At 58.0% G+C, this 13,863-nt stretch overlaps 1 protein-coding gene across 1 annotated transcript in view; it reads left to right on the top strand.

Moving 5' to 3' along the window:
- The window catches only part of FBN3 (fibrillin 3), an 85,869-nt gene that overhangs the window by 37,555 nt on the left and 34,451 nt on the right, over window positions 1–13,863 (top strand). Inside the window, exons 17-36 of the mRNA XM_069491413.1 lie at window positions 1,111–1,233; window positions 1,384–1,659; window positions 1,931–1,984; window positions 3,495–3,620; window positions 3,700–3,825; window positions 5,703–5,822; window positions 5,931–6,068; window positions 6,184–6,234; window positions 6,472–6,597; window positions 7,231–7,455; window positions 7,665–7,790; window positions 8,236–8,364; window positions 9,491–9,616; window positions 10,001–10,126; window positions 10,285–10,407; window positions 10,631–10,756; window positions 11,746–11,871; window positions 12,803–12,925; window positions 13,065–13,187; window positions 13,652–13,777. Coding sequence (XP_069347514.1) covers window positions 1,111–1,233; window positions 1,384–1,659; window positions 1,931–1,984; window positions 3,495–3,620; window positions 3,700–3,825; window positions 5,703–5,822; window positions 5,931–6,068; window positions 6,184–6,234; window positions 6,472–6,597; window positions 7,231–7,455; window positions 7,665–7,790; window positions 8,236–8,364; window positions 9,491–9,616; window positions 10,001–10,126; window positions 10,285–10,407; window positions 10,631–10,756; window positions 11,746–11,871; window positions 12,803–12,925; window positions 13,065–13,187; window positions 13,652–13,777 — 2,619 coding nt within the window. The remainder of the gene's footprint in view (window positions 1–1,110; window positions 1,234–1,383; window positions 1,660–1,930; window positions 1,985–3,494; window positions 3,621–3,699; window positions 3,826–5,702; window positions 5,823–5,930; window positions 6,069–6,183; window positions 6,235–6,471; window positions 6,598–7,230; window positions 7,456–7,664; window positions 7,791–8,235; window positions 8,365–9,490; window positions 9,617–10,000; window positions 10,127–10,284; window positions 10,408–10,630; window positions 10,757–11,745; window positions 11,872–12,802; window positions 12,926–13,064; window positions 13,188–13,651; window positions 13,778–13,863) is intronic.

The raw sequence follows: 13,863 nt of genomic DNA, 5'->3' as shown, positions 1-13,863 counted from the left end.
ATTCACACAACCTAAATTTAATCATTTAAAAGTGATTACGTCTGTCGCATTTAGTACATTCCCAATGTCGTGCGACCTCCACTTCGTTTAGTAAAACACTTTTTTTTTGCATTTTTAAATTGTGAAAAAATATACATAGCATAAAGTTTGCCGTTTCACCATTTGTAACTGAACAATCCGTTGGTATTAAGTAGATTCTCCATGTTATGCAACCACCACCTTGTTTATTCAATTATGTTTTGCATTTTTTATCATGGCAAATTATATGTAACAAAATATATCATTTTAACCATTTACTGTATTTTTCTTTTTTGAGACAGAGTCTTGCTTTGTTGCCCGGGCTAGAGTGAGTGCCGTGGCGTCAGCCTAGCTCACAGCACCATTTACTTTTTAATTGAAAAAAAATCTTTTTAAGAGACGGGATCTCACTCTGTGGCCCAGGCTGGAGTACAGTGGCATCATCATAGCCCACTGCAACCTCAGACTCCTAGGCTCAAGTGATCCTCCTGCCTCAGCCTCCCAAGTACCTGGGACTACAGGCTCGCACCAACAATCTGGCTAATTTAAAAAAAATTTTTGTAGAGATGGGGGTCTTGCTATGTTGCCCAGGCTGGTCTCAAACTCTTGGCTTCAAACGATCCTCCAGCCTCAGCCTCCCAAAGTGCTGGGATTACAGGCATGAGCCACTGTGCCTGGCCAATTTTTACCACTTTTAAACGAACTATTCAGTAGCATTAAGTAGATTCCCAATGTTGTGCAACCACCACTTCGTTTCTTCAACTTTGAGCAAATATTTATAGAGCACCTACTGTATGCCAGGACCGAAGACGCATCTGAGTAAGTCAGCCCTGGCCGTGCCCCAGGGAGCTCGCATCCCAGCAGACAGACTAATATACAAGCAAATGATACAAAACGTGTCATTTTAACCATTTATAAGCAAACACAGTCACAGACAACCTCAGCCGGTGTGGCTCCCACACCCCATGAAGGGGGTCTTGGGGCACGGAGCTCAGTCCTGGGGCCCGGAGGAGTGACAGGGAGGGTCCCAGTGTGGACCTGGCACCCGGCCTCACTGCCTGCACCCAGCCTTCCCCTGTTGGGTGTCCCCAGACCACAACGAGTGTGCCACCAGCACCATGTGTCTCAACGGCGTGTGTCTGAACGAAGACGGCAGCTTCACCTGCCTCTGCAAACCTGGCTTCCTGCTGGCGCCTGGTGGCCGCTACTGTGAGGGTGAGGCCCAGGCACAGCGGGGGGGCAGAGGGCGATTGGAGAGGGCGGAAGAGGAGAGGGGTGGGACGAAGAGAGCAGGAGAAGGGAAGGGATGGAGAGAGCGGTGGGGAAGGGGCGGGGACCCATCTCAGTGCCACCGCGGCCCTGCAGACGTGAACGAGTGCCAGACGCCGGGCATCTGCGTGAACGGCCACTGCACCAACACTGAGGGTTCCTTCCGCTGCCAGTGTCCGGGCGGGCTGGCGGTGGGCGCGGACGGCCGCGTGTGCGTGGACACCCATGTGCGCAGCACATGCTACGGGGCCCTCGCGAAGGGCTCCTGTGCCCGCCCCTTCCCCGGCACTGTCACCAAATCCGAATGCTGCTGCGCCAGCCCTGACCACGGGTTTGGGGAGCCCTGCCAGCTGTGTCCTGCCAAGAACTCCGGTGAGCATCTGGCTGCTGCGTCTCCACCCGACCCGCCTCCGTCAGCCCTTGCCTGTGACGGGAGGGTCTTGGATTTCGTGGGGTAGGGGCTTCTCTCTGCTGGGGGCCCTCCCCAAGGAGAGGCTAGAGGGAGTTGCTCTCCCCACGGTGGGTGGGGCACACCTTGGTCCCAGACTCTGGCTCAAGACCCAGGGCCGCGTCCTTGGCCATGGCTCAGATCCCGCAATGGCCAAGCTCCCTGACTCGTGTCCCTACGCCCCTCCGTCCCCAGCCGAGTTCCAGGCGCTCTGCGGCAGTGGAATTGGCATCACTGCGGACGGTCGCGGTGAGTGGGGCCCCAACCCCCCAAACAGGGGTCAGCACGCCGCTGCCCTGGTGTTGGGACAGTTGTGGTCGGGAACCGTACGAGTCTGCTTGAGCTGCCCTAACAAAGTGCCCCAGCCTGGGTGGCTTCAACCACAGAAATTTCTTCTCTCCCGATCCTGGAAGCCAGAGGTCTCAGATCAAGGTGTGGGTGGGTTGGTTCCTTTCAAGGGCCGTCAGGGCGACATTGTTCTGGGCCTCTCTCCTGGCTTCCAGTGGTGGCTGGCAGTCTGCGGCATTTCCTAGCGTGTGGAAAGCATCACCCCGATCTCCCTGTGTGTGTGGGAGGGTGCGTGTGGGTGTGTGGGTGTGTCCAAATTTCCCCTGTTTTTAAAGACTCCAGTCATATTGGATTAGAGCGTACCCTAATGACCTCATTTGAACTTGATCACCTCTGTGGAGACCCTGTCTCGTCACGTTTTGAGGTCCTCAGGGTTAGGGTTTCAATGTATGAACTTAGGGGTGACATAGCACAGCCATAGCAGACAGAGGTGTTGGACATATATAAAGCGGGGCTTCCTCCTCTGATTTCTTTCCCTCCTGAGCCCTGTTTTTTCTTGAACTCACTCTGCAACCTCCCTCCTTGAGAGTCCCCTAGTCCCCCCTGGGAACAGGCAGTTCCTGCCAGGACCTCCCATGGCCAGCAGGTCTCAGCCCCAAGCACCTCATCTGTAAAGTTGAAACTCGAAAAGAGAGGAAATTTACCATGTGTGTTTCTGTTCACTTGTTTGCTGAGGCAACAGAAACATGTTTGCATGTGCGTGGGCGCTGGCAGACACATGCCCCGTCCCTTCCCCAGTCTTTCTGCCTGAGCAGAAAGAAAAGGAGTTGGGATACAGCCACGTTTTCAGCCAACTGCTGGGCGATCGGGGTGGGGCAGTCACCCGACTCCCCAGTAAAAGCACATTTCGGAGCCAGGCTGTCCGAGTTCGAATCCTGGCGCTACTATCTCCTGACTGAATAACCCTTGGGCAAGTTACTTACCCTCTCTGTCTCTGATTTTCTGTAAAGCAGAGATAACAGTAGGACCCATTTCGGTGACATTGTGAAGATTAAATGAGTTTATATATTTAATGTAGTAAAACAGCACTCAGCATAAGCCCTCTGTCATGTTAGCAATTGTGATTGTTTTTATTTTTATTATGGTGCCACTGTACAGACATCTGCTCCACAGGTTCCCAACTGGGGACGTTTGCTCCCCCCGCCCCCAACAAGGGTCATTTGGCAATGTCTGGAGAGCACTGAGGAGGGTCCTACTCGAATCTCGTGGGTGGAGGCCAGGGATGCTCTCGACATTCTGCAATGCACAGGACAGCCCTCCACGACAAAGAGTGCTCCAGCCCCAAATGTCAACAGTGACCGGACTGAGACACCCTGGTTTAGAGGGAAATGAGGCAGGCTCCGGGCTGGAGCTCTGGCCTGGGAGAATCTGACTTCTAGAGACCCCTGGTGACACCGTCCTCCTTCCGTAGATATCAACGAGTGTGCACTTGACCCTGAGGTCTGTGCCAACGGCAGGTGTGAGAACCTTCGGGGCAGCTACCGCTGTATCTGCAACCCGGGTTATGAGGCAGGTGCCGAGGGCAAGGCCTGCACAGGTGAGCGTGCCAGTTGGGGGGGGACAGGTGGCCTCTCCCGCCGCAGACACCTCACCCCTCTCGCCCACCCGCCCTGCAGATGTAGATGAGTGTGCCCTCAGCAGCCTCCTATGTGACAACGGCTGGTGCCGGAACAGCCCCGGCAGCTACAGCTGCTCCTGCCCTCAGGGTTTCAGCTTCCGGCAGGACACGGAGACCTGTGAAGGTACAGGGTCCTGGGCACACAGGAGTTTGCACACACACTCACGCTTGGACACATGCTAAGTGAGGTGTGTACACACAGGGTGCATACATGCCCAAAGACTCTTACATGTATACTGCATTCACACACATATATTTGCACACCGAGATACACACACTGCATGTGGTGTGTATCCACAGGTGTGCATGCACTTCCTGAGCGTACATTCTGCACGCAGTGTGCACACACACATGCTGCACGCAGTGAGCACACAGACACACACCCACTTAGGCTGCACATGGTGTGTACGTACACGGGCACACACATACATCAGACAGATGCTGTGCGTATGCAGACAGTCACATGCTTGAAGATACTTGCATGTACACCTGTACTCACGCACACATTCACACACACACTCAGGGACACACATATGCTCACATTCACACACCCACCCTTTCCACACTTGTGCTCACAGCCACACATGGTTGCACACACTCAAAGGCACGCCCTTATGCATGTACACTCATATAGCCACACGTGTGTGCATTGTCACACTCAGTGACACGCACTTGCGCTCACTCGAGACGCACGCACATATGCACACACACTCCCAGCCACGCCCACGCCGCTACACGCTCGCAGGCAGCATGTACCCAAGGCGCCGCACACACAGGCTCACGGTCACACCCACGCGCTCCCACACGTTTGCACACTCGCACGCACGCACGCAGGTGCACACACCCATCGTGCGCACACACACTTTGCGGCAATGTCCCTGCACTCAGACCCGTGCACACTCACAATAACTGCACGCACGCTAGCTCTTCTGAGACCACCTCTCCCCAGCCCTCGCTCCCCACAGAGCATCCGGGCTGCCCGCCTGCACCCATCCCGGGGTGACTCTGCACCTGCTGTCACCAGTGCCCTCCACGTGTCCTTCTCAAATCCATTGTGCGCATCTCTGCAGCCACTGAGGCCCAGTTGCCTGCCCTGGCCGACCCCCCGCCACGCCTGGGTTTCCTCATCTGTCTCACTCTTGTCCTCTCTCGTGCCACCATCCCCCTGAGGGTCACGGTTCCCCACGTGCACGCTCACGGGACCTGCCCGTCAGCATTCACACATGGAGGCTGTGATACTGCGATTTGTAACATGGAATATACACAGGTGGCCCTCCGCACCCTGGGGTCCCACGTCTGCAGATTCAGCCAACCTCAGATCAAAAATATTTGGAAAAGAACAGGAAAGATAATACAGCAGTTGCAAACAATGCAAATAAGTCTGGGCATGGTGGCTCACGCCTGTAATCCCAGCACTGTGAGAGGCTGAGGCAGGAGGATCACTTGAGGCCAGGAGTTTGAGACCAGCCTGGGCAACATAGCAAGACCCCATCTCTACAAAAATTTTAACAATTAGCCAGATGTGGCAGCGTGTATCTGTGGTCCCAGCTACGTGGGAGGCTGAGGCAGGAGGATCGCTTGAGCCTGGGAATTGGAGGCTGCAGTGAGCTATGATGGCACCACTGTACTATAGTCTGGGCAACAGAGCAAGACCCTTTTTCTTTAAAAAAAAAAAAATTCATGGACACCTAGCTGGTGTCAGAGAATTGGCCCGTGTGGGAAACAAACCCACACATCCGTTCACTGAAGCGTTCCGTGCTATGTTGAAGGTGAGAGTAGGGAAACGGTTTGGTTTCCTGTCTGTTGCAGTGTGCACACACATGGTTCTTTGAGAACACGCATGCTCGCACGCACACTTGACTCTTGTGCTCTCTGCACGTGCATGTACCTGAGTGTTCCCCACGCTACGGGCTGCAGCAGCCGCTCGGGGAGGAGGGGGGCCGGCCAGGTGAAGCTCCTCTTCCTGAAGCTCAGGCGCTGGTCGGGGGGTTGTTCCCACAGACATCGACGAGTGCCTGTCCAGCCCGTGCGTGGACGGTGTGTGCCGGAACCTGGCCGGCTCCTACACCTGCGAGTGCGCCCCGGGCAGCCGGCTGGGGCCCTCCGGCACCGTGTGCCTGGGTGAGCGGCCCCTGAGCCCCGCAGAGCTCCGGAGGCTGGGCGGCTGTGAGTTGGGGCACAGGTGTGGGCCCGGCAGGTGAGAACGGTGACCCGTCCCCCTCCCCGCAGACAGCACCAGGGGCACCTGCTGGCTGCAGGTCCAGGACGGCCGCTGTGAGGTGAACCTTCAGGGAGCCGCCCTGCGCTCCGAGTGCTGCGCCACCCTGGGGGCCGCCTGGGGGAGCCCCTGCGAGCGCTGCGATAGCGGTAACGTCTGCCCGTTGGCCCGTGGGAAGCCCTGGGTGAAGGCAACAGGTCCCCCACCGCCGGGGCCAGCTGGATAAGGTGACTTCTCTCTCCACGCCTGTTCTCCCAACCGCAGATGCTGCCTGTGCCCGTGGCTTCGCCCGCATGAACAGTCTCACCTGTGAAGGTAAATCCCCGGCCCGCTCCTGAGCCCACACTGGCAGGTGCGTGTCGTGGGTGTTCTAGGGGGTCTTCCCTGGAGTCTTCTGAGATTAAAAAGGAAGGTCCCCTTCCCCAGAGTCCCAGCCAGGGATACCGGCTACCCATCTGCCTCCCCAAGGACAACCTGGGCTCCCTGAAACCCCAGGGGAGGAGCCAACCCGCACCCTCCAGCTCTCCCTCCTCCTCACCTCCCACTGCCCAGATGTGAACGAGTGCGAGGCCTTCCCCGGGGTCTGTCCCAACGGGCACTGCCTCAACACCGCTGGTTCCTTCCGCTGCGAGTGTCCCGAGGGCCTGACATTGGACGCCGCTGGTCGGCTGTGTGTGGGTGAGTCCGGGCGGGGTCCACGCACAGGGCCACATGCCCTGCCTTTGTGCCTTCCAGCCCCAACGACGAGAGACCCCTCCTGGGAGCAGGGGGGATTTACAGGATCCTCCTGTGGGACCCTCCACCTCCAGTTGACATGCCTTAAGACATTTAGTTTATGCCATCCATCTCTTCATTGCTCCCCGAGAATTTAACTGACCCCCATATGAGTCTCCTTGCAAATGGTAAAATCTCATGAAATAACATCTACCACGTTTGTTTCTTCTCTGGATTTGAGGATGAAGCCCGTCTAGTATCTGTGTGCAGATGCTGGCGTGGTGGTGGCACCTGTAGTCCCAGCTACTTGGGAGGCTGAGGCAGGAGGATTGCTTGAGCCCAGGAGTTGGAGGCTGCGGCGAGCTATGATGACGCCACTGCACTCCAGCCTGGGCGACAGAGCAAGACCCTATCTCAAAAAAAAAGTTCTCATCATGGAGGCGTTACGATGGGATGGTAGCGAGTTTTAGTGTGAAGAAGTCACTGCGCATCCATCCATGTCGGGAAGGTTTCGCATGGGAGTTACTGAGTGGGACGCCATCTTGCAGCGGGCACAGTGTGGCAAGGCTGGGACCTGGTGACTGTTCCTTTGCGCAGACATGAGGTTGGAGCCATGTTTCCTGCAAGGGGACGGGGACGATTGTGGGGCCCCTCTGCCTGGCGAGTACCGGATGGACGTCTGCTGCTGCTCTGTCGGGGCCGCGTGGGGAGCTGAGTGCGAGTCCTGCCCGGAGCCCGAGTCCCCAGAGTTCGCCAGCCTGTGTCCCCAGGGTCTAGGTTTTGCCAGCCGGGACTTCTTGTCTGGCCAGCCGTTCTATAAAGGTGCGGTTTTGGGGAAGGGGACGGGCCCCTGGAAGGACAGGGAGGGACACGACACGGCACAGGCAAAAGTCTAGAGGGGGGACATGTGTTGGGACACAGGGGACATGGGAAAGTTCTGGAACTGAGAACCCAGGGAGGGCTTGATTTATGGCTTCCGAGCTTTGGGCTGTCAGGGTGGTTTGACGCCGGTTTACGCCTCTGCGCTGCAGATGTGAACGAGTGCAAGGCGTTCCCCAGCCTCTGCGCACACGGCACCTGCCGCAACGTCGTGGGCAGCTTCCGCTGCTCCTGTGCTGGCGGCTTCGCCCTGGACGCCCAGGAAAGGAACTGCACAGGTAGGCGCCTGCCTCGGCCTCTTGGAGACGGGGTAACACTTGCAGGGATGGGGTTCTCAAATCAGACATGGAGACGAGCCTAAGTCTTTGGGCACCTCTTGTGTCTGCCTGTGTGCTGTGTGACCTAGGGCAGGTCCCTGCCCTCTCTGGGCTGCAGGGATCCCGACTGCAAAAGGAGGGGCTGGCAAAGGTGACCTCCAGGGGCCTCCAGACTATGAGGAAATTCCCTGCTTTGGGTGTTTAGTTAAGGTCCCTCTACGTCCCCGGCTCTGTTGAGCATCTTAGGGCTTCTGTGCGGCCCCTCGTGTCTACAGGCTTGGAGACCTCATTGCGTCCCGCATCCCTTGGTCTGTGCCCCCGTCATGTCCCCAGGCAGGGACCCCCTGGCCAGTGCCCCCTTGTGCTGCCCATACGGCCCCCTGGCCTCCACGCCCTCTCCCCACAGACATCGACGAGTGCCGGATCTCCCCTGACCTCTGCGGCCAGGGCACCTGCGTCAACACGCCGGGCAGCTTCGAGTGCGAGTGTCTCCCCGGCTTCGAGAGCGGCTTCATGCTCATGAAGAACTGCATGGGTCGGTGGCTGCAGGCCGAGGGCGCAGTGGGCGTCCTGGGCAGGGCGAGTGCGGAGGGGAGGGAGGGTGGGGGACGTGGGCGGAGGGGGCGGGCAGGAGGAGGGGCTGCAGACTGCCTGGGACACGGCGAGTCGGGGTGCCGCTAGGCGTCATCCTCAGGACAGAGCCCTAGGGACAGCGATCTGGGAGGTGAGGCCTCCCGGGGAGGGCGGAGCAGCCTAGGGTTAGGGCTAGGGTTAGGGCTAGGGTTAGGGTTAGCAGCGTGGCACCAGGAAAGAGGACAGGACCCTGCAGAGAGGCCTGGAAAACACGGCTACCTAAGGGGCCTCTCATCCCCATTTTTCACTTTTTTATTCATTTGAGGAACACTTCAAGTGCATTTCCTGTGATGCGGCACTGCAGGGAACTTGAGCCTAGGTCACCGTTTTCTTGGAGCTCATGGCCTAGATGGACATTCATAAATTCCCAGGCCGGGCACGGTGGCTCACGCCTGTAACCCTAGCACTCTGGGAGGCCGAGGCAGGAGGATCGCTCGAGGTCAGGAGTTCGAGACCAGCCTGAGAAAGAGAGAGACCCCGTCTCTACTAAAAATAGAAAGAAATTAGCCAAACAACTAAAAATATATAGAGAAAAAATTAGCCAGGCATGGTGGTGCATGCCTGTAGTCCCAGCTACTCGGGAGGCTGAGGCAGGAGGATCGCTTGAGCCCAGGAGTTTGAGGTTGCTGTGAGCTAGGCTGACACCACGGCACTTTAGCCCAGGCAACAGAGTGAGACTCTGTCTCAAATAAATAAATAAATAAATTCCCAAAGAAATGCAAAATTGCCACTGTCACAAGGGCATGAAAAGGCCACGTGGTCTGATGGGGATGGGGACCCTGGGGGGATGCGTCCCAGTCTGTGTGGCTGAGAAGAGTGGCAGTAGACAGGGTGAAGAGAGGCTGAAATTATACCCCGGAGAAAAATATCATGTGCAAAGGCCCTGGGGTGCGCCTAAGAGAGGGAAGGAGACGTATGTGGCCAGGGCTGATGAGGTGGGTGGTGGGCGTGCCCTATGCCTGGCAGGGCGGAACCTTGACCAGGTGTGACCAGGTGTTCACACCTGCCATCTCTTTCCACTTTTTCAGACGTGGATGAGTGTGCGAGGGACCCGCTGCTCTGCCGGGGAGGCACCTGCATCAACACGGATGGGAGCTACAAGTGCCAGTGTCCCCCTGGACACGAGCTGGCGGCCGAGGGCACTGCCTGTGAGGGTGAGTGTGCGGCCGGGTGTGTGGGTGTGAGCCCGTGTGTGTTAACGTGAGTGTGTGTCTGTTTTGGTGAACGTGAATTGTATAGTGAGAGGGTGAGCGCGTGTCTTTGTCTTTCTGAGGCCGTGCCCGTGTGTGAGTGTGCAAACGTGTGTCAGCGTGCATCTGTGTGTGCGAGTGGTTGCACCTGTAGGGCGGTGGGCGTGTGTGTTTGTGTGTCTGTGTGAGCACGCACATGTGTGTGTGTGTGTCTGTGAATGTGTCTGCACAAGGGTGTTTGCATGCGCGCGTCTCAGTGTGTCTCACGGTCACACAGACGGCAGATGGGGCACAGGCCGGTCCTTCTCCTGGGCCTCCACCCCGCCAGCCTTGTACTCCCCCCGACAGACATCGATGAGTGCTCCCTGAGTGATGGCCTGTGTCCCCATGGCCGGTGTGTGAACGTCATTGGTGTCTTCCACTGCTCCTGTGATGCCGGCTTCCAGGCCACCCCTAACCACCAGGGCTGCGTGGGTGAGACTGTGCCCGTCTGCCAGCCCTTAGGCACCAATGGCAGCCCTGACCGCAATGGCAGCCCCTCCTGCCCGCGCCTAGAGACCCCACTCTGCTCCTGTCCCCAGAGCAGCCGCTGCCCGGCCCCAGCCCCTCCTTGTCTGCCCTGCCCCCTGCAGACATCAATGAATGCCGCGTGCGGAACGGTGGCTGTGCCGTGCACTGCGTTAACACCCAGGGCAGCTACCGGTGCAGCTGCGGAAGGGGCTACTCGCTGATGCCCGACGGGAGGGCGTGTGCAGGTGGGTGGGCACAGCCCCCTCCCACTGCCTGGGGTGGAGGGCGAGGAGGAGAACGCATCGGCCAGGCCCCAACCTGGCATCCGGGCGAAGCCGGCCAGACCCGAGGCACCTCCTGCCTGGCATGCGGGTCTGGCCCCGGCAGGCTGCTGGCCTTATGGGAGGGACCCTGGGGCTCTCCCTCCAGCCCTGCCCACCTGCAGCCCACCCCCCGCCTGCTCCCCAGACGTGGATGAGTGTGCAGAGAACCCCGACATCTGTGGCCGGGGCCAGTGCACCAACGTTCCGGGAGGTCACCGCTGCCTGTGCTATGATGGCTTCATGGCCACACCGGACATGGGGACGTGTGTTGGTAAGAAGCAGGGACCGTGGGGCTGGAATCCACATACCACATCTTCCGTAAGGACCTGGGCATGGCAAACCCAGGTCCCACCCCTGCCACACGCAGGAAAGAGAAGATGAGGCATTGTAGCCGTGGTGGGTGTTCTGCTCGGGAGGCCCCTGTCCCCTGGGCCCACTCTCCAAAGCCCAAGGGATCTCATTTGTAGAGGCAGAGCACCCTGAACCGTGTTCTTCTGAATGCTATTTGTTGAGTACTCACTGTGTCCTAGTACCTATGGGAGGGTTGTGTCCTGTTCCAAGGCTGCGCTTCAAGATCAGCAAAGACAAAGGGGTTTTTTGCAGAGGTGGCTGAACAAGGTGGGAAAGAGACTTAGAATCCCTGGGATGTTTGGGTGGCGATCACTGTCCTCACCTGGCTACAGGTCATCTCGGAGCCTGGAAGTATGCTGGGTCCCCTATCAGGGCAGAGCCGAAGCCAGCGTGGGGAATTTTCAGAAAGTAACAATCTAACTCCCGACCAAGAAGTCTTGTGCAGCCCAGTGGAAGTTAAAGTGTTCCAGCTCACAGAAGTCTCTGGGGTCTCCTAAAAAGAAACTTGCGAGCAAGTTCCCAAATACATTTAGGGAATTCTGTCTACTCCATATCCCTATAGCAGATCCACTACCCACATTGGCATAAAGGCTCTGACAAGTCCTGCAGGAGGAAAACCTGGTCAGCTTTGTTGAAACCTGCATTCCCTTAATGTATTTGACCGTAAAATCCTCTGGGGAATACACACCCGGTGTGTTCCTTGGAACATGCACTGGGAGATGTTCACAGAACACTCCTGGCGGCCCAGCCGTGGAAGCAGAGGGAGCTCCCCACCCCTGGAGATGCGCAAAGGGGACCCGCATGGCAGGACACGCAGGAATGTCGTATCTCTCCCTCCCATCCTGCCCCATTTCCTCTCCTGTCACCCCAGCACCCAGCCCTGAGGCCTCACGCCCTCTTCCCCTACAGACGTGAATGAATGTGACCTGAACCCCCACATCTGCCTCCATGGGAACTGCGAGAACACGAAGGGCTCCTTTGTGTGCCACTGCCGGCTGGGGTACATGGTCAGGAAGGGAGCCACGGGCTGCTCCGGTGAGCCAGCGGTCAGAGGTGCAGGCAGGGGGGACCCCAGTGGGGCCCCGGTGGGCCAGCTACGGGGTTATGGAACTGGCCAGAATTCATTCTTACACATTCCCACTGACGGGGTCTCATGTTAAAGCAAAAACAGGGCCAGGTGTGGCGGCTCACACCTATAATCCCAGCACTTTGGGAGGCCAAGGCGGGAGGATCACTTGAGGCCAGGAGTTTAAGACCAGCCTGGGCAGTACAGCAAGACCCCATCTCTACAAAAAATAAATTAAAAAACAAAATTAGCTGGGTGTGGTGGCATGCACCTATAGTCCCACTGCTTGGAAGGCTGAGGCGGGAAGATCACTTGAGCCCAGGAGTTCAAGGTTACAGTGAGCTATGGGGGCAATTCTACCTCTTCCAGTTATGCAGTTATTTTAATTTGTGCTAGAAACAAACGTTGCATAACAGAGCATCAAACCCATGACTTCTTAGAGGTGGTTGATGTTGATATAAAATTTTCTTTTAAAACACATTCACGTTACTGAAAGTGAGGGGCCTGATAGAGAAATGTTGAGTAAAATAGTAGCGACCCAGGTATGAAAATTGCAGAGATTATAAGGCTGGTGCAGAATTGTCTCAGGTTTGCAAATGCTAGTGTAGAGGGAAGTCTTGGTTTGGAGAGAGGGCATGTTCATTAGGGCAGTCACTCTTAATGTCTAGCCTAAGTCTCTCATGCTGCCAGTTCAGACCATTTCTGCAGGGTTGCTATAAGCCATGTCTGTTTAGTTTGGGGGTTTTCCTCTTGGGCTCTGGGTGGAGATGGAAGCCCCCTAGGTGGGTGTGGAGGGGCTTTCTGGGCCAGCCCTTCCCCTAGGGAGGGAAGGTCCTTGCTCTTTCAGCTGCCATTGCATTGAATCTCCCCCTCTGTGACGGGGTCACTGTGTTCCCTCAGACGTGGACGAGTGTGAGCTCGGGGGACACAACTGTGACAGCCATGCCTCCTGCCTCAACATTCCCGGGAGTTTCAGCTGCGGGTGCCAGCCAGGCTGGGTGGGGGATGGCATCGAATGTCACGGTGAGTACCTGGACGCAAGGGTCAGGGTGGTGGCGCTGAGGGTGTCTGTGGGGCCATCCAGGGCTGGGGTTGGAGGGCCTGGCCCCCTGCAGTGCCCCCGTGCACACCCCCGGGGGTCTCTGGGCTCTGTGTCCTGCAGACCTGGACGAATGCACCACCCAGGAGCACCGGTGCAGCCCGAGAGCCGACTGCCTCAACGCCCCCGGCTCCTACCGCTGCACCTGCCACCAGGGCTTCGCCGGGGACGGCTTCTCCTGCGCAGGTGAGACCAGGCTGTGGAGGGCAGGGCCCGAAGGGGCAGCCGTGGGCGCCAGATTCACGGTGGCCACGGTGGTCAGTCAACCTCCGCACTCGCTCTGACCCACCTGCCACGCCACGGGTGCTGGAGATCGTACCCTCAGCCCAGGGGACCCTGACTTAAGGGTCCCCTGGATTCTGAAGTGCATGAGATGCTCACTTACTTCCGGGCTGCCCTCCACCCCCGAGTGACCGAGTCCCCTCCCTGCCCATCCTGACCAGAGTCCAAGCGTCCGGAACCCCCTCCCCTCCCTGGCCCTAACCTGGTCATCTGCCTCCCACCTCCACGTGGAAGATCTGAGTCCCCGGTGCTACGTGCCCGGGACCCTGCGAGGGTGAAGGGTTTGAGTAACCAGGGAGTCTCCTGCCCACCCTGTGTGGGTCCTGGCGCGGCTGGCCCTCAGCCCTCCGCCGCTCGGGGTCCCGCAGACAGAGACGAATGTGCCGAGGACGTGGACCTCTGCGACAACGGGCAGTGCCTGAATGCGCCCGGCGGGTACCGCTGCGAATGCGAGATGGGCTTTGACCCCACCGAGGACCACCGGGCCTGCCGGGGTGAGGCCTGGGCCTGGCGGGGCAGAGGACGCAGCGGGCAGGTCTCCGTGGCAGCCTGCCAGGTGGGACGGGCTGACCTGGGGTCC

The sequence above is a fragment of the Eulemur rufifrons genome, chromosome 2, assembly GCF_041146395.1.
Source record: "Eulemur rufifrons isolate Redbay chromosome 2, OSU_ERuf_1, whole genome shotgun sequence".
Lineage (NCBI taxonomy): Eukaryota > Metazoa > Chordata > Mammalia > Primates > Lemuridae > Eulemur > Eulemur rufifrons.
Note: the sequence above shows the minus strand (reverse complement) of the source record. Positions and strands in the feature narration are given on the sequence as shown.